The following is a 23,930-nucleotide window of genomic DNA, read 5'->3' on the forward strand; positions in this document are numbered from 1 at the left end:
TAGTCTCAATTCATCCCAAGTTTCTCAGTAGCTCTGTAGGGGTGTAAACGGTCGGATACGGATTGGATAGTGGTCAAACTGTATCTTTATCCATTATAATTTTTTGGATACGGATACGGATACGAATACAGATAGTCTCAGATACGGATATAGATCGGATATTGAACGCTACGGATACGAATTGGATATCGGACGGATACGTATTGTATATGAATATAATTCAAATAATTAAAGATAAATTATTAATGTATATTCTAGTAAAGAATAACATCTAAATATAATTTTTCATTCATAAATTAGATTTAATAATTTTCATAATAAGTTTAATGGTTACAAAACATATATCATATTATCAAAACATTAGTTACTAATTATGTCAAAGTGTTATATTGTTCATCAAAATATATATGTATATTCAATTTAATAAATCATTAGTATGAATATACAATTTAATAAATCATTTAAGAACATAGAGTACATTTGTTGTGGTTTAACCGTTTAAAGGTGTAAACGGTCAGATACAAATAGTTAAAAATCTTACCGTATTCTTATCCGTTATATTTTTTCAGATACAAATAGTCTCGGATACAAATACGGATCAAATAATTTAAGTAATTCTCCGGATTCGAGTCCAGACGAAATCGAATAATATCCGATCCGTTTACACCCCTATTAAGTTCACTTCTAGGAGGTCATGAGTTCGACCTCCATTTGTGCAACATGAGATGGGACTTGTAATCTCTTTCTACCAGTCAAAAACAACAACAACAACACCAAAAAACACTAACAGGAAGTTGAAAGGATAAAAGAAATAAGAAGTCGAGCCTCAAATTGTACCTGAATACAGAGCACATTATCAGCCGAATGTGCATTGACAAGATAATCAGTGATCCAGCGGAGGCCGTCAGCAGCAAGATTGCGCTTCGCATCTCTGACCAGCTCGTCATCGTACTCTAGGATAGTCCACGACAAAATTGTAGCAGTGAAGGCCATCGGTAACCCGAATTTCATGTGGTCCCCAGCGTCATACAAACCCCTCGACAAGTCGAGTCCTGCTGCTTTTCCATCCTCCCATGCCGAGTCGCCTCTCCATGGTATTTGGTTGTTCACCAATCTTCCCGCTTAAACATTGAAAACAATGGAAACATTGGTTAGGTGCTTTTAATTTATCATACCTTTTCATGTTGAGAATTAATTAAAATGGTGTATGATTAATTGATAAATAGTAGATGTAATACCAATCAATGATTAATGTTCACTACAAAAAGAAACAACAAATATTGATAGTATTGCACGATGCTGACACCCAATACCAGAATCACTTGACCAATACTTTAGTTTTAAAAGCTGAGTAATGGCTACATAGGCATGATAAAATCTCGAGATTCTTTAATTTAAATTATCAATTTACAGTTCAGCAAAGAGTTTGAATATGCACAAACACGTACAGCTGAATTTTTGAATTTTTCTTATAAACCATAATTAAAAAAAAAAAAAAGATTTTTATGAAACCAACGTGATTACTTTTTTTTTTTTTTTTACAAAAATCATAATAATTGAAATGTTATTTCGGTCCGAATTTTTTTTTCGGGACCAAAATGACAATTCTGTCCGAAGTATTTTCACAATTTTTCAACGTATTTTTCTCGAAATATGTAAAAACAGTTGGGACTGAAATGACAATTCGGTCTCAGAAAAAAAATGACTAAAATGATATTTCGGTTCTTATGATTTTTGTGAAAAAAAACAAAACAATCAAGTTGGTTCAGTAAAATCTATTTTTTTATTTATGGTTTCTAAAAAAAATTCTGCATTTTTCTATGGGTTTACATTTTGTCAAAGAGTATTAAATATGCAAAGACACGGTTGAATTTTTCAATGGGTTTTGCTTTTTCCTGCTTTTGATTTGTAACTTTTCATGGATGGGAAATACATGTACAAATCTCTTGGCTTTTTTTTTTTTCCTTCCATAAGTATATTTATACACGAATCGATTGAGAACGATGACCAACAATATCTCGTAAAGTAATTAGCATGTATCTAATCTCTCCTTTTTCTCATACATGTTAAACATAACCATACACAGAAATTTGGAGGCGGCGATCAATATTTTGGGTAGGAATTTTATAAACTTAAAAAACATAAATCTTACTTGTAAAAAGAAAAAAAGGTTATGAACAATGCCAGTAAACAGAGACATAAGTTAAGACTGTTAGAACATATATAAACAAAGACGATACAAAAACATGGATTATAGGTACCTTTCTGGATTTGTAAGAACTGAAGAGAAGCAGATAGCGCAGTCCCGTATCTGTCCACATCAGGTGTAGACGGTATAGACGGTGCCGACGACGGATGCACCTTGTTCTTTATGAAGAAAACTATTGCGGCCGCAATCAACACAAGCACCACCGGCAGCACAATCAACCGGCAAAAGCATCCCCTCGATGCTGCCCCCATTAATCTCCTTGTATATATATGTATTAAGTCTCTCTGATCTGATTATCTGGAAGAGTTTGTCTCTGGTGTGTATGATGCTGTTTTAAAACAAAATCAGGCTTCCTTTGAAAAAAATATATATGAGAGGTTAATCATCAGGTGAAGATATATACCTGGTTAGTGGTATGGCATGAATCCAGTAGACGGTACAGTTTTGATATTGGCCAGCACATCTGAGGAACAACTCGTGAAATTACGGAAATGCCCCTAGTTCAATTGAAAATGTCAGAAAACTTGGAATAAATTGGGGTTGACATCGTACGGATATATATATATTTGTGGTTTGCATCTTCTCCAGTTTAATAGAACCTATGATGCGGCATATGATATAAAGCTTATGCATTAATTAACACCTACATTTTTTTAAAGTGTGTGTATCTTTTAAGCACGTAGTTGCTAAAATGCAATTTCTCAGGCATGGGGGCATGATTAATTTGTAACTGAAGCAAACAATTATATTCTATTCTTTTGTATTATTTCTTTCTTATTTTTTGTTATTGTGAGAATTGATGATATGTAGGGAAGGTTCAATGTATATGTCCAGAAAACTACAATAAATTTTAGGTTGAAGCAGAGGAATTCGTATCTGCTATATTATAACACAAATTTGGTTTTGAAAACATTAGAACAATATTAAAGATTGAAAACATTACGGCTTTATTTTTTCTGCGAATCGTCTGATCTAAAATGAAAATGTTAGATCGATCAGCTGATCTAAAACCAAAAAAACCACAAAATCACATTTTCTAGGAAATTTTAAAAATACCAGGGCTGCCAATTCAGTCTGCAACCCCATGAGGGCGTAGATTGAATTGGAAGCCCCCTAAAAATCTAATAATACAAACATATTAAGCATATTTTAATATAGAAAATATATTAAGCTTTTTAGATTGACTATTTAAACTTTGAAATTGTAAAAGACAACTTGATAGGATATAAGCCTCTCTTCTAGCGGTTATATGAGATTAACCACTTCCTTGCCTCCAGAATCACATGATTTACAACGAATGTAATACTTTATAAATTATTGAAAACAATTCTCCCATTTCAGTTCTTCCAATATGTCCAACATTCTGTGATTCAGATGGAATACATGTTAAATTGATGACACGGTTTTTTAAGCTAAATTCTTATATGTGAGATTTCAATGAATTAATTTTATTATATTCGTTTTAATCGGACGTTTGAACCCAAAAAATTAGGGTTCAATGAATTAATTTTATTATATGTGAGATTTCAATGAATTAATTTTATTATGTTCGTTTTTGCCTTGTATCAATATTAATCTAACTAACACATTAAAATACTATATGATATTATTTAAATACTTTATATAATTTCAATGTTTGTAAAAATATCTTTTGTTTGTTTCATGAGCCATGACTGAAATTCTAATTTGACCTTTGCAAATTTTATTTCAGAAATAATGAACAATTTCATAGTTAAATAGGTTGTCAACTAATTCAATGGAAGTAATATATTTTTCCAAAAAAAATATCATATTTCTACATTTTATTGCAATTACATCTAAGATACAATTTGTTATAACTCCTTGTTAATCGCTATAACTTCAAGTCTTCAATATAAAACACTTGCATTTATCTAATTTTTGAATTTTCAACACAAATTGACCCGGAACAATTATGAACAACAAGGGATTTTTTCAAGTCAGTTTTGAACCCAAATTAGTTCTGGACAAGCAGCTCATATATAAAAATTTATCAGCTGGTGCATATGGAAAATAATAGAACGTGTATCCCAAATTTGTTTTCATTTTATTTAATTAATCCACCGAAAGTCCGAAAGCATGACAAAATATGGTCATGTATCACAGCAAAGAAACTAATCGCTTAGATTATATCAAGTTCCAAATTAATCTGATTTAGCATGTACATCAAGTGAACTAAACACACTATTTACCATGTCAACTAAACAGAATTGAATTAAAAAATCAACCACCGTGGGCGTGGGTACAGCTATTATACACTTCATATCATAATTTTTGGCCGAATTTTTTAATAATATCATTTCAAGAAAAAAAAAAAATCAAAACACCATTGAAATTGAAGAATTCCAAAAATAACAGGGTCGTCAATTTAATTAGCGGCTCCATTCTGGGAGAGTCGTAGATTGAATTGGAGGCCCCCCCCCCCCAAAAAAAAAATATAAATATCAATATATTATAATGTATTTTTTTTGTTTTTAATTCTCTAGAAAACATGGTTTTTTTTTAAATATGATATAAATAAAAATTTCGGTTTTTGGTTGCTGATTTCGGTTCCTCTCCATTCTTCACGAAAACAATAGTCTATCTATGCTTTATAAATTTGATTTCATATGAGATAAGTATAAAGTATTGTGTTATTCGTACAATCATCAAATTCTAAAATTATAGTACGGATTTTATTCGAAAAAATTGTTATTGTGAATAAAAAGTATACAACATGCTCCAATACATTTGCATTTTAAAAAAAATACGGAGACGACTGAACTGGAGGAATGTGTATTTGAATAAAAATAAAAGTACATTGGTTCCAAAACATTGGAATTCGACGTGCATGGTTTATTTCTCTGAAGAAGAAGTTGCATTATTTATGATTTGGTTAAACTTGCAAGCAAGAGGAGCCGACATCATTTTTTTTAATATTATTTTCTTATTTCTAATTTGCCCAATGAAACGAAAAAACCATTGCCTGGACTATTTCATTAAAAGGCAGGTTTATTTATTGGGCTTGATATTGGGCCTATGTGTACCACAAAATTAAATGGAACTGTAATAAAACGCATTTGATGTGTTTATGGGCCGTCTTCTCGCATCCAGTATTCAGTAGACTGGAGATGATGAGATGTATGAAATGGAGAAGTTGTGTCAATTCGGGACCACCTGATCGACTAAAATCTAAAGAAATGAGTCCGGATCCTCTGAAATAATGCATTAAATGCAATACTATCCGTCCGATCAGAATCCAGACAAATCCGAGCCGAACCTATGATGCACAGATCCTTTAAAATGCGTGCTAGTATCGAACGGATCGGTTCAAATCAAAACTTGAGGTACCTTAGGTGACATGAATTCGGGGGACAATGCGGTTCCCACAGGGACTGGTCTATCCTCTGCGGGACCCAATTTTCAGTGTCTCCTCCTGGAGACCAATCACCAAACCTGATTAAAACAGAAGCAAATATCAAAAGGTCGACGAGGGAGAAATAGAAAAGGTAGATCTCCGCAAATAAAATAAACGAGAAAGCAAAGGGAGATGGAGATGGGTGGACCAAGGCGGCTTTTCTTCTATCTTCATTAAAATCGAAGGCACCCAATAGACAAACCCTAATAATCGATCGATCTCCGCATCGCAGATCGAATAATAAGGTTTGTTTCAATCCACTTGTGCATCTTTCTTTTTTTTCTTTTTCTTTTTTCCTTTGATTTAATTGTGAGGATGTTAGTCATGCGGTTTTGATACTCATTTCAATTGGAGAGAGTTTAATTGAACTTTTGTAACGGAAGAATTTTTTATTTTGAGTCTCCATTATCTGTTGTGTAGTTCTTCAAGTTCTTACTGTAATTTTGAGAACATATATGTAAAATTTTGTCATAGGTTAAATTCTTCTCAACAGAAGTATTGCTTTGTTAGGATTAGTTTAGTCAAATTCAAATTGAACTAGTTGGCAGTTCTTAAGAACGATTAATTACCGCGTAACGGTTTAAAGAATTCAAGTTAATCATATATTAAATTATAGTATGCAATATATTAAATTATAGTTGCATACTATCATTTCAGTACCCTAGTACTTCTCCATCTTTGTAGGTAGGTGCATCTACTTACTGGAATATTTTTTATTGTTAAAACATTTTGATTTATCAATTATCCTTTCACATGAACGTAAAGTAGGGAACTCATGTGAGATATACAATTTCTAGCTATTGCTCTGTCCTGGCAGGTACTCATGTCTTTGTACATACCAATTTCTTGTGCTCAGCATTCTTCTTCTGGTACTGTATGTCGTACGAAACATTTCTGTACCAGTTGTACTACATTGACCAAATAGGAGAGCTCATTTAAGCACCACATAGATTACTGCTCTTGCGCTGTACTATCATGTCTTTCTGTATCGGAAAGCATTACTGAAAAGCTCCATAATTTAGATTCAATCACAACTTTTTTCTTTCTTTGATATAAGAAATGCTCGTCCTATCATGCTCTCAACTTGTATCTTTTCTCTGAATTAACAGTTAACTTTGTCAACAATAGGGTTAATGGAGAACAAATTAAATCATACCGAATGGATAGGTCAATTGGAGAACCAACAATGTCAAGTCAACATATTGCATGAAAAGCTCGCCACCGTGGCAACCTCTGATGAAAATTCAAAAAGGGAACTTGAGCACCTCCGGTGCCGGGTGAAGACCATAGCCACTCTTTTAAACTGTCTAAAATCTAAGGCTAGAATAATAGAAATTCCACATTTTGCACACACATCATGTGAGATTAAACACCAAGGCATTGGCCTAGTTGATAAAAATGGTATCCCCTTGTCTGATTTGTCAAAAAAATTTGCATCTCTTGACGAAGAAAATACCCTAGGAATGAGCAGTAGTAATGATGGAGCCATGGACGATATTTTGAAATCAGTGCGTATTGTAACTGATGTTATGGAGACACTGGTGGAGCGGGTTGTTATTGCAGAGTCTGAAACTAGGACAGAGAAGGAAAAAGTGAGGTTAGGGTTAGAAGAGATAAAGACAAAGACAGTGCAGATTGAGTTCATGTCAGCTCGGGTTGAGGAGATGGAGAGGTTTGTTAACAATTGTTCTTTTTTTTACTATGAAACAATCCCTATTATGTGCAACAGATTAATGGGAGCAAATTAGTTGATAGTCATGGCCTGGTAATATTCCAAGTTAGCACCTGCTACTCTGATATGTGAACTGACGCAGCTATAAAAGAATTAAGGCTGGTTAAGAGAGGTGTTTGTTTATATTATTCTATGTTTAGACTAATAAGTTATTCCAGAGCTACATTCTGTCCCTGATACACCCCTTTTTCAGCTTATAAACAGACACTTAGAATGAGCCCATTTAAGCAAATACACTGAACTAAATTTTCTTTTTTTTGGGGGAGGGGGGGTGGATTTGTTTCTCTTTACACACATTACATTTTACCTCTGGGATTTATTTCAGTATAACTTCTTTTGTTTCACAAAAAAAAAAAAAAAAAAAAAGGTTTGCTGTTGGGACAAATACCCTGTTAAATGAGATGCGGAGCAGGGTGGAGGAGATGGTGTTGGAGACTTCGCGTCAGAAACAGCGTGCAGCCGAGAATGAGGCTGAACTGTCGCGAGTTAAACAGGATTTCGAGTCTCTGCGGTCGTATGTCGGCACACTGATCAGTGCCAGGGAGAGCATCCTGTCATCTGAGAAGCAGCTTCAGACTGCTGAGAAACTTTTTGACAGGTTTCTTCAATTATTCTTTTCTTTTCATGAGTAGATGGTTGAAATTTTGATGCATAACCCATCAAGGGGACCTCTGATCCAGGCTTAAATCTAAGTTAATCTTTAAAAAAGGTAAAGGTTAAAAAGAACATTATTGAACTATGCTAGTATCTGAGTGATCCAAGTAGGGGCGGCAAAATTTTATTATGGGTTGCATCATAGACTTTTTTTTTTTTAATAAACGGGTCAGACCCGGCCAGACCTGACTAGACCCGTATCTGACATGTCTGACATGTGATATATTTTAAATTCTTTTGTCACTTCAACCCAACCTAGCTCAACCTGATCGGACCACATCTAGTGTTTAGATTTGTGACGTGACCTATCGGGTTAAATGAGTCATGGCCTGACCCAACTTAATACACAGTAGATTAGATGAGGTGGAACCTGACCTTAAACTATTGGTCAGACAAAAAATGGGTCAGGTCAGGTCATCATTGCCACCCTTTACAAAGGGTGTTTGGGTAGTTTGAGAAGTATTGGTCCTGACTTGTAGCTTTAACATAAAATAGAGTAGCACTGTACCTTTCATAGTCTTTTTAGTTATTTTCCACATGGCTGATATCTCTGAAAAACTTTTACTTAATGCTAAGCCAGAAAAAAATGACAATATTTTGCAAAATAATACCCTTACATTTACATATCAATTGTGACCCAGAATTTGATTGTTTTTATAATAATGACGGGCATTTTTTAGTTATATTTTAATAAATCAGTATTTGATAGATTGATTCTAGAATTATTCTCTGAGTTAATATTAATGAGCTATATTGCTTTGTTAGCACTCATATTAACTTTTAACTGAGCTTTAAGAATTACATTTAGCTTTAGGTTCAGAAACAAAGAGTATTCAACTTGCAAGATCTTTGGTCACAAGTTGTATGCCAGTAACATACCTACTGAAATGTAGATTCACAGTTATATTTTTCATGTGATATGTTAATGAATACAGGATGATGGCTAAGAATTCTCAACTGGAGAATGAGAAAGCTCAGAAAGAGGCCGAGGCGCAGAAGCTGTTTGAAGAGAATGTGCGACTAAGAGCCCAATTAGATCAGAAAGAGTCACAACTTGTTGCGATGAATGAGCAGTTCAAGTTTATGGCCTTAAATGACCCTAATTTTTAGTTCGAACTTATCAGATCAGATCATTTGGTACATAAATTACTGTCAAATTCTTTTCTCTCAGGAATAACAGAGGCTACTGTCTCTGTCTGTAGATAAGCTGAGAGGAGCTTAATTAGGAGAGGCTGTGTGCACGTCTTGTCATTAGAGATATTCTGATGGAATTTTTATTAATTCTGTAATCATGTTATTTGTTTCCGTGTAATCTGCATAAATTTGTTCTAGACCTAATGTTCTCTCATTAGTTTATGAGATGAGCTTTCTGTTAGTTATGTTTTACTCTTTCTTCTTCATTAGTGAGGTTAGTCCCAAATTTTTTAAAATAAAACGTCAAGTACTTCATGTTATCCAGAATAAGATGTAATATTTTAATCTGTGGTAGTTGGAAATTATTATTTAACTAGGTGTATGGCTCTTGTACTTCGAGATATGAAGTGCTTTTAAGCAAACTTAAATCAGTCCCAAATTTGGGATCCAAATCTGCTCCTTTTCTTGAAAAAGGGAGCACCCTTCTATTCTTCAATTCCAACCGTCTAAAAGCGATCAAACGGCTTCAATTACATCTGATTTGATTTAATATATTATATTGAAATAAAGAAAAAAAGTAATTGAAGCCGCTTGATCGATTTTGAACGGTTGAGATTGAAGAATAGGAGGGTGCAGATTTGGATCCCCAAATTTGATCTACATCTGGGTGAAAGTTAGGTGGGAAAAAGAGATGCTTATTCAAAAATAATTAATTTGCAGCTTTGCACAGTTTTTTAGGGGTTGTGTAAAAGACATAACGGTTCTTCAGTAGAGAAGAATTTTTGTTGAAGTAATCGTACAAACGCCCAGGGATCTCTTCTCCAGTCCAAATTCTTTCGTTCTAGAGATAGACAATCGTGACAAGAAAGTCACTTGTAATCATGATAATAAACGATATGTTATCGACATGGATAAAACCAAATTACATAATGTTTTCAAATAAGTTGAATATGATGTAATTTGGAAATCAACGACTAAGATTTATTCGACAATTAAACAATTCCCAAATTACATCAAATTTGATAAATAATTCATTTAAACCAAAAAATTATATACTTTTAATTTGATAACTCTTTTGGCTGTCAAATAAACGGAAATAGATCTGCTGCGATTCCAAAGAATCGCAGGATCCCAAATCAAATTCTTCATTTGTTTTGAGATTCGTGCATACAAATCAACTGCTTTTGAGATTCATACATTCTAAAAGATTAACGGTTTGATTTAAAATAGCAGGACTCTGCGATTCTTTGCGATTCTTTAGGATTGCAGCAGATTTATTTTCCAAATAAACTTGTTATCAAGGTATCCTTCTCATATAGATTTTCTAGGCCATATTGTGTGCTGCTAGTCAGCTATAAAACTTAACAAGGGACAGTTTCTTTTTCATTTTTTAATGGGATTCGTTTGTAACGGATGAACCCTCCGGCCGCAACGAAGGATTTGAATTCCTGTTTGTGAGATTACTTGAGACTTCCTGCCTTCCTGGGGTATATATACGTAAGAAACCAACTGATTAGTCGACCCAAAGACAATAAACAATCGGTGGAAAGAAGATGAATCGTCTAAACTCTAAAGTCTAAAGTAGTTGACCCGCCACATTTTTTTGTGCATGCTCCTTAGTGGATCAAGAATGTAGAACTCAAGGTACGATTGGAAAGTTCCACTGCTAGTCGCTACTGAAGAACCGTTATGTAATGTTCTCCTTTCATCTTCAAATCAAATCTACGAGTTTCGCTTGCATTCTCCGCCAAAAGCCATGGCGATAGACAGAGTCTTCTCTGCTTTTCTAATGCTCCTCCTCCTTTCTTCTCCGGCCATTCAAGGTACTAGTTGTTCTCTTAATCCTATTTTTATCTTCTATTTTGATCAATTTCGTTTCTTAATTCATGATTGATTCTATTTCTTTATCTCGTGTATTTCGTGCATTAGTTGGTTTAAGTTAATTTTTCCTAGGTCTTTCAGCAACTTGGTAAAGGTAGGTCTGTGTTCTATATTTGTTAGTTGAATTGAATGGTTCTTCACTTTTCTTCTTTATCCAATTCGGAGCTTAATATTAATATTACTGAGAATATTTGTATTGTTCACTACAACAATTGAATTCTAACAGTAATAAGATGCCAATCTGACGAAGAGGCGAGTGTGTCAGATGATATTGAAGTAGCCGATCTCAGTCTAGTTGGTGATACAGATCATTTTTCTGCTCCTGTTATAAGTACAATTTGTCTTTTCCCGAAAAATCCCAGCAAGTGTAATTATCTTTTGCCTTAAACGACGTCTGATACAACTTATTAAGGATTATTTATGTAATTAATTTTAAGGTTGAAATAGTGGCGACTGCTGGTGAGGAAACCGATCTGCTCATTGGCTTGCATAATGAAGGTACTTTTTTTATAGTTGATTATGTATGAATACTGGCAAGTTAGAGAAGTTCTTTTCTTGGCATGGTATTGAGCACACTAAAATGTTGCTTGTGTTTGGTTGTTCTCACTGACATTACTAGAATTCTCAGTAATTGCAACGGTACTAAGTGGTTTTAGCAAGCGTAATAAGAGCCCTTGCAATAGAAATTGAGATTCTGATTTTTTCCGAATAAATTAATATATTTGCAACGGTAGCCCTTGCAAATAAGTACGCTTGCTAATGTCTTATACTTACCCTTGCTAATGTCTCATATTGCGCTTGCAAATGAGTCCCAGACGGTCAGCACACACTAGTTGCAAGGGGCACCGTTGCAAATAAAATTAAGGGTTCTGTTTACATTATTTTATTGTGCAGGTCGTTATTATTTGCAAGCGGGCACCATTGCAAATAAATTTAAGGGTTATGTTTACATTATTTTATTGTGTAGGTCATTATTATTTGCAAGCGGCACCGTTGCAATTATTTTTAGTGTAGATTTTTATATTATTTTATTCGAGTCCGACTTATCATTTGCAAGAGCCACCGTTGCAAATGTTGTTTATAATATTTTGGTGCAAAGGCCCTATCTATTTGCAAGCGCCACCGTTGCAAATGCTTTTATGATTTGCAAATATTGTTCAAACCCGGACTTTGGCTTTTTTTTGGAAAAATGTTGTGCATGACCCTTATTCTGGTCACCAATTGTATTCATTTGCTTGTATAGAAGGTAAATGATATTAGATAAATGAAGAATCTGGATGCATTAACACAAAACAATATTGCAATGGATTAGATGTTTTAATATTATTTTTTCAATATTACACTGGATTCCTAAAAAAAAAAAATATGGAAGGGAAAAAACAAAAGGGTGGCATGTGAAGGGGTGGCTGTGCAATAGCTTGGACAATGGATGTTTTATGCCTTGACACTGTTTAATTAGCATTGCTGGCTGTTTCTACATCTTAACCTTCTAATCTGCAACAAACACTTTATTCCGTAGTATAAGCCTGTGGATGTTGTTTTTGCTGAAAATTTGACACTTTATGTTGTTTAAATCAAGGAGTAATTCTAGACTATTTTTGAACTGTCTACTGATACAAGGAAGCTTTTTATGCATGCAAAAATTTGACACTAATTAGACAACTTAAAATAGAAGAAAAAAATACTTCTAGATGGATTTATATTAAACTCCACATAATCAAAATATAGTCAATTATAAAAATTGATATTTTTGACATATTAAGGACTAAAAGGCATAATCAACTTCATGGGACTGACAAGACAGGAACTGTGCACATATTTTTTAGACATCCATTAAAAATTTATCAATTATCCTGTATTTCTTATAAATCATCACTAATGGTTTATCTTGTTAAAACCAATAAGTGTTAAAACCTCAAACTTACTGCCATATTTAAAAAGAACCATCCAATTAACCTTCTCTCTTTGTTCCCATAACACAGAATTCTAACAAGCAAGGCAACACTTAAACAAGCATCAACATGCTTTGATAAGCTATGGACAGTTCAATTTCTAAATAACACAAAAAGGTGAAAAATTTAGCCAACAAATGTAAAAGATAAGATCCTAGGTATAAACAAAGGCTCATCCCATACACAGTCAGTAGCCCAAGTTGATAATCTACAACTTCGTAAAACAGAACCAGAAAATAATGAAAAAAGAAGGGGCAAAAAACCTTGTAGATCTTGTGATAGAGCACCTCAAGAACAAGAAAGCTCCACCTGAAACATATATACAGAAATTTAGATATGCAAATTGTTATGAGAATTATATTCTAGAATTAGAACTCAGAATGACTAAGCACACAACTATTGCCATCAGACGCGTCCTCATTTGATTAGTCACACTCACAACTAGAAATGTCTGTGTCCCCATTTCGAGATTGATAAGCCAGTCATTTACCTTTGCAAAATTGGTTCTTGTTGCAGCACCAAGCCACCAACACCGTGTTAGTAGGCTACAAAGGGCAGTACCAACTGGTAGCAGTCAAGGAATTAATTGAATCAAGGAGGTCATAGAATCACGACAAATATATAGACTAAAGGAAGAAAGAAAGCGTATCTCTCAATTTATTTAAATGTACTGATTCTAAATTGTACATAAAAAACTCTCAAATTGAAGAGCAGTACTATCTTTAACCAGTAATGATTAATTGTACCACACTATACTAAATTTATAGTTAGAATGAGATTCTAAGCCTGACTAGCGTACTAATTCAGAGAAGCAACTTTCTGCTAGTATTGATTCAGAGAATTGCTTTATACAGTTGAAATTTGTCTCACTGCCCCCTATTAACCTTCTTATACCCCTATTAAAAATGAGAACTGCTTTCCACGGTCAATGTTTCATAGAAGCAATTTGAATTCTCTGGACCTTTTGCCATTGTGAATGGCTTCAACGGGTACAAAGATTGCTCTTTTTCATTGCTTGATTGAGCACAATTTTGGTTGCACTAATCTGCTCAAATCAGTTTGGTTTATTCAAGACCAAACCAAAAATTAAAACCAAAACCATAACTAAAGTGCATAGATATTGTACCAGTTGGATCCAATTCATTTAAGTGTATACGCTCCAAAAAAACTTGTACAAATTAAGATACTTGCAGATTAACACAAAGAAAATAGGTAATACCAACTCACATTTTTTCCTTGCAAGATGCTTCTGTGACAAACTTGATAAAACTGACATGCTCTACACAAAGCTCCTGATTATTTTGCTCAATAAATTTCACAACCTGTAAGCAATAACAAAAACTTGTGTGAGTTTATCATTTTCAAGTAAAGAAATAACATGCATTATCATTTTCAAGCATTAGAATTCAAAATTATTGTATAGGGTTTGAGATTATTTTGGGGTATACATGAAATGCTCCCAAAAATGAAGCATGCCCAGATTTGCAATACAGATAAAAACAATCGGTTGCAAACTTCCTATGACTTTATGTTCTAATTTGTCCCAAAGTTCTTATTTTATTTTATTTTTTTGAGGAAAACAACAAAGTAGTAAGAAAATATTATAAATTATGAACTAAGATGAGACCTTACTTATGAACTAAGATGAGACCTTTCTAGACAGAAGAATGGTACCGGTAACACAGAAAATTCCCAACACTAACAAATGAAGAAGAAACTTAGACTAGATAATCAAAACTAGCTATACAAACACTAAGAAAAAATGTCAGCTTCAACCTGTGTTTAGTTTTAAATGTATACATAACACTTCTTCCCACTTAGGCATTTCCACAAATTCCCATTTAGGCATTTTCACAAACAACTTCAGCACAAAAAAACCAACTAATTTCACAGACAACATAAAACATAATCTACTGGGCCTCGATCTTACCGTTCTCTCTTCATCTGATCTGACACCCACCAACTGGACTCTATTGTTCCTCCTCTCTTAGGTCCTAATTGTACAAGAAAATCAACAATCAAGGCGTTTATCTTAAATTACCAACTCCATATACTAAGGCTCGGGTTTTATCAAAATTCACACAAATACACAACTAGAACACCAAAATAAGCACCCAAGTTTGATCAAATTTTACCTCTATCGAGTTTATTCCCCTGCAAGAAGAAGAAAAAAATCGCACTTTTAGGCCTGACGGTATCTCACAACTCGTGCCAAGAGAGAGTGGAGAGGTCAGTGACGGCGACTGCGCGCAATCAGCTTAATTTGCTTAGAGAGTTGAGAGATGGTGGAGAGGAGTATTGAGGTTTGGATTTGGTTTTGAAATAGAAGGGGTGGGTTTGGATTTCAGAAAAAACACCAAGTATCCCAGAGAGCATATATCTCTCTGTATCACATTTGCTTAGAAACATCTACCAACGAATTTGTATCACCTGAGGTAACAAAATTTCTCTATTTTACTTAGGGACGTCGGATCAGTTTTGGCACGATATTGAAGGATCCATTGTCTTTCACCTAGGGCAGATCTAAACAGAAATATTAAGATACCTTAGAGAATATGAACTCCCACCCACATCCTTTAAAATGGACACCTCCTTTGAAATCAAGACCATTCATCTCCCATCGGACGGCAATAATTTTGCAAATCTACAATTTAAGTAATAATTTAATAATTGTACAACAAATAATATGAAAAAAAATTAAAATAAATATTTTCTGTTTTTTATATCTTATATGACCAAATAATACTTACAAGTGTCAATTTTATATAATTTCATTGTTATTTGCCTTTTAAAATTGAACCAAAAATTTCGGACCGTTCATTTATACGTTATCAATCAACGGTCGATCTGCAATGAAATGAGTACAAATCAGTTTAAAAATTATCAAGAGAAAGCACTAAACATAAACAACATAAAAATTCTGGAGTTTTGTTATGTCTAAGCTTCGATCCAATGTTGAATGTTTATAGCCTTTTGATGTTTCAATATTCCGTCGACTTGATGGATATATAAATGAAAATAAAATTTCATCAAACTTTGGTACAATAAAATGAATGCAATTCTCTTTAATTTGAACGGTTCCGATCAACCAACAGACGATATATCCTGGTGCGTCTTCATTAACTCACAAAACAAGAGTTTATGTTTCATGTACGACATTATTCGTAAACTCTTGTTTTGTGAGTTAATGAAGACGCACCGGGATATATCGTATGTTGGTCGATCAGAACCGTTTAAATTAAAGAGCACTATATTTATTGTCTTGCACCCAAGTTTGATCAAATTTTATTTTTATTTACCCATCTATCTAGTTGATTGAAAATTGAAGAATTGTATGGTCATAACTACTTCGTGTTGGATCAAAACTCATACTTAATAAAACTTTCGAAATTTTATGTTGATTACGTTCAATATTCTACCTTGATCATTTTAAAATAGATTTGGAATGATTTCGTTGCAAATCGACCGTTGAGTTTCCGCGTGAAAATGAACGGTCCGAAAATGTTTTCTAAATTTGAAGGGGCATATAATAATGGAAGACTATAAAAATTATATGTTTAAGTATTATTTGGCATATAAGATGTAAAAAAAATAAAAATTTTGAATTTTTTTTCATATATATTGTTGTACATGTTAGTAATCAGTAAATATCAAAGTCTGTTGACCGATAAGCTAAGAACGGTCCTGATGTCTTCATTTAAGAGGCTGTAGATATTCTCTGAGGTAGCATAATATTTCTGTTTAGATCTGGTACTAGATGGTGCACAAGATCCTTTAATATTCGTGCATAACAATAAATACACGGTCCGATATAAACACAGATATTACGTTACCTTCGAGTATATGAAAGTCCCTTCTATCTCTCCTCTCTGTGGACACAGATATTTCACTTCCCTCCTTAGCCTCACCGTCTCCCTCCCAAAATTTCACCCAAATTTCTCAAAATTTTCGCCTAGGGTTTGCTTTTCCCCGCCTCTCTTTCCCTCCCCTTTTACAGTGGAATTTCACCAAATTTCCGTAGGGTTTTCGTTTCCCCACCCCTCTTTCCCTTCTCTTTTTTGGTAAAATTGACTCACAACCCGATCTAGGGTTTCCCCGCTCTCTCTTTAGACAGTCGATACCTCCTCCTTCTAGTCGATCCTCCTGCTCTCTCTCGATCTCGAGCAAAATTTACCATGGACTGGTTCTAGACCACCACAATCTCAATTGAGTGGAGTGCGTGTAGTTGCCAAATTTGTGGCAGAGATCCATGGTTTGATGGCGGCGGTAGCAAAGGAGGCCGCTCGAATGGCCGGAATGGAGAGCGAGAAGCAACTCTACTCCCACTATAACCACACTGATTCTTGCCATTTGCTCCAATGGACTGCTAGGTCTCTCTCTCTCTCTCTCTCATTATCTTTTGATACTATAAAACATTGATACTGTTATTATATCAGTATATTTACCAGATTTTAGAATCTGCTTGAGAACACAGCTTTGTATATAATTAGTTGTTTTTCTAAAGTGTTACAGTAATATTCTGATAAATGTTTCTGGGTTGTTTTGTATTTGCTGAAACAATTGATACTGTTATTATAAGTGTTACAATAATATTATGATAAATGTTTTTGGGTTGTTTTGTATTTACTGAAACCATTGATACTGTTATTATAAGTGTTACAGTAATATTCTCATAAATGTCAACTATTTTAGAATCTGCTTGAGAACACAACTTTGTATATAATTAGTTGTTTTTCTGAAGTGTAGAGAGAGCTATCAGTTCATGTATGATGAAAGGACTTGGGAGAAGGTGGTTCAATTTTATTTAAATTTGGTTTCTTGGTGCATCTGGCCTCTCAGAATTATTCAGAGATAAGGTCATTTTTTGTTTGTTTAAAATCTTGTTCATGTGACTGTTAGAAGTAATTGTAGTAGTCTAAGGTCATTTAGAAGTAATTATTCAGAGATAAGGTCATTTCTTTAACTGCACCCTTTGAATCAGTACCAGATTTGTTGACTCATATCTTGACATTGCTATCATATCTGTTGACTCACTATTCTTCTCTTTTGGCAGCATGTTGTGTAAAAAAGAAAAACTTAATCAATATATCAACCCAATTTCTTTATAGGATATAAAGGGTATGCAGCTATAGCTTTTTGCTGTTGCTTGCTAAGCGTAAATACAAATGTTAACTAATCTAGTAATATCTAATGGATGTTGAAATTTGTGAATACAAGTATAGTTAATTCAAGTTTCTTGTCTTATTAGAAGTCCATTTTTTTAATTAAGATTAGTCCCATATAGCCTTCTGTCATGAATTTCTTGTCTTGGATATTTTGGGACCTCAATTGCAAGAAAAAGGCAAGTCAGAACTGCTACTGGTTTGGTACCAATTTTGTAATATGTGTTGCTTGTGATCAAATTTGACATGATTAATTTCATAATGGAGAGTCAAATGGAGATCTAGTACGGTAGCTGGTGCTCTTGAATTGTGCTGGTGGTATGAACAATAAGGCAATAGTTGATGATTGGAGAATAAAACTAATTTTCGAACACGTGAAACAACGGTAAAATATAGTTTATTCTTTTATCAGGTTTTGTTAATTAGCACCTTGTCCTCGGATACTTTGCCATGTAGCAAAAATCAGGGTTGTACTATTGAATTAAAGATATCATAATTAGCACCTTTCTAACATTTTCAAAACACAGAACTGGTCCATTGAGTATCATATGGTGTATAAGTGATAAAAATGCTCACTTATATATTTAATTTCAAGTATAAAAATGCTCACTTATATATTTAATTTCATAATTTTTACAATTTATTTGCTATTTATTTCACTGATGTACATAATGTAAGGGGCAAATTTGGTCATTTTGACAACCTACTTTGTTATTTTTGCACAGAACAATGTACCAACTCCAAGTTGAGTGTTTTTAGTTTCTGAAATTCATAGACTTGAAGATCTAGATGCTGGTGAAGTTTCATCATTTTTTTTATTTTCAAGGCGTGTCAAACTTTTATGTTGAATGCAAGACAGATTAAAAGTGCCAGAGGTAGAATACCAGTATATACATTTTTAAAAGGTGAGCTTCAAAACTTCAGTATTAATTGTAGAAAAATCAGAATGACATGAGGTTTGTACCTAAATGCTCATGTTTATGTCTTTTATCTGCTTGTAAGAGGAATTTGCTTAATTTTGAGTTTTGATTAGGTTTTGGTTCCGGTTTCTAACAGAGGGTTGTTCAGTTTTTGTACCAGCAATGCATGTATTGGTATTATGTCAACCTAAAGACTGGGACAAGACTTTCACTGTGTTTGAATATTACTTTATTAAGACTTATTTGACAAAGATATGCACTAACTTGTGTACTGACTTAGTGAATAACTCATGATCTACTTATTATGCATATGAAAACTAATGCAAAGATTAAAAGAAACATCTTGTTTTATTTAGTTTATGAAAATGTATAAAGTATAAACTAAAGTCTCTGTCAGTGATTATGACAAGGTTTTTTACAAAGAGGTCCTTATCTTTATTATTAGTTGTATATTATCTTATTAAAATAGTAGATAGAATTATTATGGTTTGTGGAATCCGCGTCAGTTATATTCTGTGGTAGGAATTCAATTCTGACTGATCTTTGAATTTGTGCTTAAGCTTTGCAAGTAATTTGGGAGTTTTTGCTAAAATTGAAAAGACTAGGTAAACTCTTACAATTTTTTGATAAGCTTGGGCTCCATTCCCTGCGCGAGCGCCACTGGTATCTCGTGTCATCTATATTTCAAACAAATAAATCTGGACATTATATTTTTTGGCAAATGATGTTCTCACTTTGCTCAGTATCTGAAGCTCGTATGGTTTCTTATGTTTTAGGTACATTCAGAGCACATGTGCCGCATCCAGCGAGGGGTTGTATGAGGGTCTTGATTAGCTCTCTAACAACATTGCGAACAAGGTTATTATCAATGTTCTTTAATTCTATTAGCATTACCATTATGCCATTCTGTTTTTAAGTGATTTTGAACTTTTGTTTACAAGTCAATTGTACAAAATATTAGTTATTTCTAATTGGTCCTTGTAGTTTCGGAATTTGGCTTTTAGTTCTTGAAATTTCCAATTTGTACCAAATTGTTCCTCTGGTTTGAAGGATCAAGGACCTTTGGTGCAATTGTGTACCAAATTAGTCGTGCAAATTGACATTGGTCTGAAGTTTACAAGCCAATATTGGAACTTAAAAAATTTATGTCAAGTGCTTGTACTTGAGCCTTCTTCTGTTCTAGATTTAGCCGGGTCGTAAATTTTATCTAAGTGAATTTTACGAGATGTGTAAAGTTTTCACAAGATGATGCAAGAAAATATCCAACATGTTTTGTCTCAATATTGTTATCTCAAATACTCATTATTTAATATTTTGATTGTTTGTTTCATTAGATATCTGATTGTGAAGACTATCTTGAACATTCTTAAATGCTGCTTCTGATGATTGGTGCTAATGGCAAATTTCAGAATTTTGCAGTTAATTTCTTGAACGTAATTTATTATGTAAATATTGTTAATGGGTGGTCGATGTATTTTGGGCATATATTTAGAAGTTCATTTAGAACATTTCAGTACTGTTGTTGTAATGTATATTGGTACAATGTATAATAATTGTACTATATTGATTAATGTTTATTAAATGTTCTCTCTATATTTCAATGTGTTTATGTAAATCTGGTTAAATGAAAATGTAACAGCTTATTAGATTGGTACTGGGTTGGTATCGAGTTGGTACCATAATGGTACAATGAGAGGATTATAGAATTAGAGCATCCAAAAAGTATTAATGATATCCCTCCAAATAATTAGGTGGGACCCACATTCATTAACCTTGCAAATAGTTAGGTGGGGTCCACAAATGATATCCTTGCTAAAAATAAGGTGGGACCCACGAGGGACATCCTTGCAAATATTAAGTGGGGCCTACGATACGTATGCTTGCTAATACTCAGTTGCCCACACGGGACAGTTTTTGCAAGCGTCCATTTTTGCAACGGCTACTCTTGCGGAAAGTCTAGGGAATTGTTTTAGCAAGCGTAGGCGCTTGCAAAAAGTCAGAAATTGAGCATTTGCATGGAGGTGTAAAGCAACGGTAGTTATTGCAAGCGTAACGCTTGCAAATGGCGTTTTTGGGGCTTATAGCAAGGGTAAGCCGTTGCAACAAGTCCAATCCCACCGTTGTCATTACTGGAAATTCTAGTAGTGAAGTCTTTAGTAAAAAAAGTTATAACAATATTGCAAATTTGAAATTAACCCCTTTAACAATTTCAGGTGACGCAGTTGTTAAGGTCACTAACGTTTATGCAACTCTCCATGTTCCTTTGGATCATTGCATGTACAGTCAGAAGAGAACTTGGATAAGGTGGTAAATCAAGTTGTTCTTAAGACTGCCGAAAAAGCAGGATCCACTTTTAAGATTTGCAAGGAAGAGTTGGTACAAGTGGTGGATAGACAACCGGTGCTTTCCTACATTGATGAATTGGCTAACCCGGGCAACAAACTAGTATCACAACTGAGAGATGTTATGGTACAGAAGGCACAGGAAGGTAGCAGAGATGGCATCGAGGTGCTTAACTAAAATGGTAGCAAAATTTTAACAGGAACTAAGAGAGAGATTGGAGGAAGTCGAGGAGAGGTTTGCAAAAGGTGATTGTGATGTAGGGGATGAGAAAAAGGTGCAAGACGTATCGGGTGTACCGGTTTGTAAGGGAGGAGGTCGGTTCCAAGATGTTAACCGGAGAGAAGAAGGTGAGCTCAGGTGAATGAGGCAATCAAAGAAGGAAAAACTGGGAATGTGATTGTAGCATATATTAATTTGTGTTTTGGAGAAAGAAACTCGACATGCCTGAATTAATATTTTACGATAACAAATTAACAATCAAGTCTATTAACTTGTGTCTTCTATATCCACATGCTTGAATAATAAAAGAAATGTACTCTTTTGTCAATTAATCTTTAATTAGTCTATACTGATAAAAAAAAATATGCCATTAAATAAAATACCCCGTCCTAAAATCACTAAAATAAAAAAATATCGCTAAATAACCAGCCAACAGAATAAACAGAACTGAAAAAAGGGAAGAAAAAAAAATCCTAGTACATTGCCATGTCCTAATCACTGGACATGTGACCGCTTGCGGACAGATGATGTCCTCTTCCCCTGCATTATCTCCAGACGCCGCTTCCTGGCCTGTGCTGCCTTGGCAGCCTTCTCTTCTCGATAGAACTGATCACATGTAAATGGTGCCACCACTGCATATAGGTTGAACTCCCCTTTCGGCTTTTCAATCGCAGTTAGATTGAGCGGAGGCTTTGGCAGTAGAGCCAGCTTTATTTTAAAATTAAGCGAACTCTTGTTCGTCAACATTTTGATGCCCACTGGTTTGAGCTGTTGAGAAGGCATCTCGATAAGTAATTATGCAAGAACTCGTAGGATTATTAGAAACTAAATTGTGAGAATACAACATAATTTACCTTGGATCTTATATCTTTCAAATAAAAATTCATCGCTTTTAGACTCCTGCGTTTCTCCTGCAGGTCGAGAAATTCCTGCATTATTGCAAAAATAATTATTTCCTGAATTAGCGAAGAGAGCTAACTGAAGTAAAAAAAGAGGTAAGCTAACGTGGCATAGAACAAACGGTCACAAAATGTTATACCTGAAAATTTCAGAAAAATGCAGAAATTATAGATATATATAGAAATAACATGTACACTAACCTTTGTTAGATCTTCTTTCTCCTTAGATAGCAACGTAACTTCCTCTTTCTTTTCCATTATTCGCTGCAATTGAAAGAAACGAAGCGGAGCATAACATCATTTAACCTCCAATTTGCCAACAAAGAAACAAAATTAAAATTCTAAAACAAGAACGAAATAATTACCTCTTTCTTAGATTTTGTCTTTTTGACAGGCTTGGCGGGTGGAACAACGAGCTGCTCTTCCCTGCTGCTGTTTGGAGGACAGAGAGGAGTAACAGGGCTCGTCGATCCTGCTTTCTTCTTGTGTTGTAAAACAGGGGATGTTGGCTCTCTTGGATCAGTCGCCTCAGTCTGCTTTCGGCTCATAAAGAGATTGGGAAGCTCGTAGAGGATGGAGGCAACCTCCCTTTCGTTGTCTGTAATAAAACCAGTAGTTATTTGTGTCGACATAAGAGAGAGAGATGGAGAGAGAGGTGCAGTATCGAATAAAGAGGAGAGGAAGAGACTCAGAGGGGTTTAGGTTTTAGGGATAAATCAGAGAATGTTGTATTGTTGAATGAAAGAGAGCGTGCAAATAAACAGAGATAAAAACACAAGGAAAAAATGAGGAAATGGCACGTGTCGAACGATGAGAAATAATAGGATTCTCTCACACACGTTCCAACCTACAGATTCCTCGGTAGTTATTTTATATTTTGGGTCATTATTTTCTTAATCTTTAATTTTATCCTTAATAGTTAATACTTTCCAATTTAGGCAGTTCTTTTGTATATATATAAATCTGCTGTTATTTGCACGCACAAATCTCAATGAAAATTAACGGGTAGGATCGGAATAACAGCATATATTTATTTCCGGTTCTTTTATGCCCAATTTAGATAGTTTTCTCATAGCCCTCTCTAGATATATACATGGAAAAAAAATCTCTAGACGAATGTATAATTAGCTGCTCTTATTGCAAAATGTGAAACGAAAGTGCGCTAGATGCATGCACTGGATTAACAGACGTTCTATGATTTTACCTAATTATTCTTGATCAACTTTTGTAATCTGTTAAAGGTAGATTTAATTTACCTAATTATTTTTCTTTGTGCATCTATCTTTAGTTTGTCTTTTTATGGCATTGGAATTCTGGAAGGTCTTTGAACATATTTTTATGTGCATTTAATTAACAACTGCTTCTCATTAATTGTTGGTGACAGATCCAGTGCATTAATTACGTGATTGA

General features: G+C 34.1%; 1 protein-coding gene and 2 long non-coding RNA genes across 7 annotated transcripts; 2 read left to right on the top strand and 1 right to left on the bottom strand.

Annotated features, from left to right (window-relative positions):
* The first annotated feature begins 5,678 nt into the window (after nucleotides 1-5,678).
* On the top strand, nucleotides 5,679-9,410 carry LOC144556649 (uncharacterized). 2 transcript variants are annotated; one of them, XM_078305036.1, is made up of 4 exons: nucleotides 5,679-5,869; nucleotides 6,734-7,296; nucleotides 7,724-7,954; nucleotides 8,946-9,410. In XM_078305036.1, the coding sequence occupies exons 2-4, from the start codon at nucleotides 6,758-6,760 to the stop codon at nucleotides 9,118-9,120; spliced, it is 945 nt and encodes a 314-aa protein (XP_078161162.1). In that variant the 5' UTR covers nucleotides 5,679-5,869; nucleotides 6,734-6,757; the 3' UTR covers nucleotides 9,121-9,410. The 2 variants fall into 2 exon arrangements, with proteins under 2 accessions (XP_078161162.1, XP_078161163.1); XM_078305037.1 differs by having other exon boundaries at nucleotides 5,684-5,869; nucleotides 6,753-7,296.
* Nucleotides 9,411-12,288: 2,878 nt separating this feature from the next.
* LOC144557261 (uncharacterized) lies at nucleotides 12,289-15,673 on the bottom strand. Of its 4 annotated transcripts, XR_013512581.1 has the most exons (6): nucleotides 15,113-15,673; nucleotides 14,908-14,971; nucleotides 14,205-14,299; nucleotides 13,468-13,541; nucleotides 13,241-13,286; nucleotides 12,289-12,519 (listed from the first exon to the last, which is right to left on the bottom strand). It is a non-coding gene; the product is annotated as an uncharacterized LOC144557261 (long non-coding RNA). The 4 variants fall into 4 exon arrangements; XR_013512579.1 differs by lacking the exon at nucleotides 12,289-12,519 and having other exon boundaries at nucleotides 12,620-13,286; nucleotides 15,113-15,671; XR_013512580.1 differs by lacking the exon at nucleotides 12,289-12,519 and having other exon boundaries at nucleotides 12,620-13,286; nucleotides 13,468-13,522; nucleotides 15,113-15,670.
* Nucleotides 15,674-17,839: 2,166 nt separating this feature from the next.
* On the top strand, nucleotides 17,840-20,652 carry LOC144556923 (uncharacterized). The gene is made up of 2 exons (XR_013512519.1): nucleotides 17,840-19,917; nucleotides 20,394-20,652. It is a non-coding gene; the product is annotated as an uncharacterized LOC144556923 (long non-coding RNA).
* Nucleotides 20,653-23,930: the final 3,278 nt, after the last annotated feature.

Source organism: Carex rostrata, chromosome 7, assembly GCF_964058835.1.
Source record: "Carex rostrata chromosome 7, lpCarRost1.2, whole genome shotgun sequence".
Lineage (NCBI taxonomy): Eukaryota > Viridiplantae > Streptophyta > Magnoliopsida > Poales > Cyperaceae > Carex > Carex rostrata.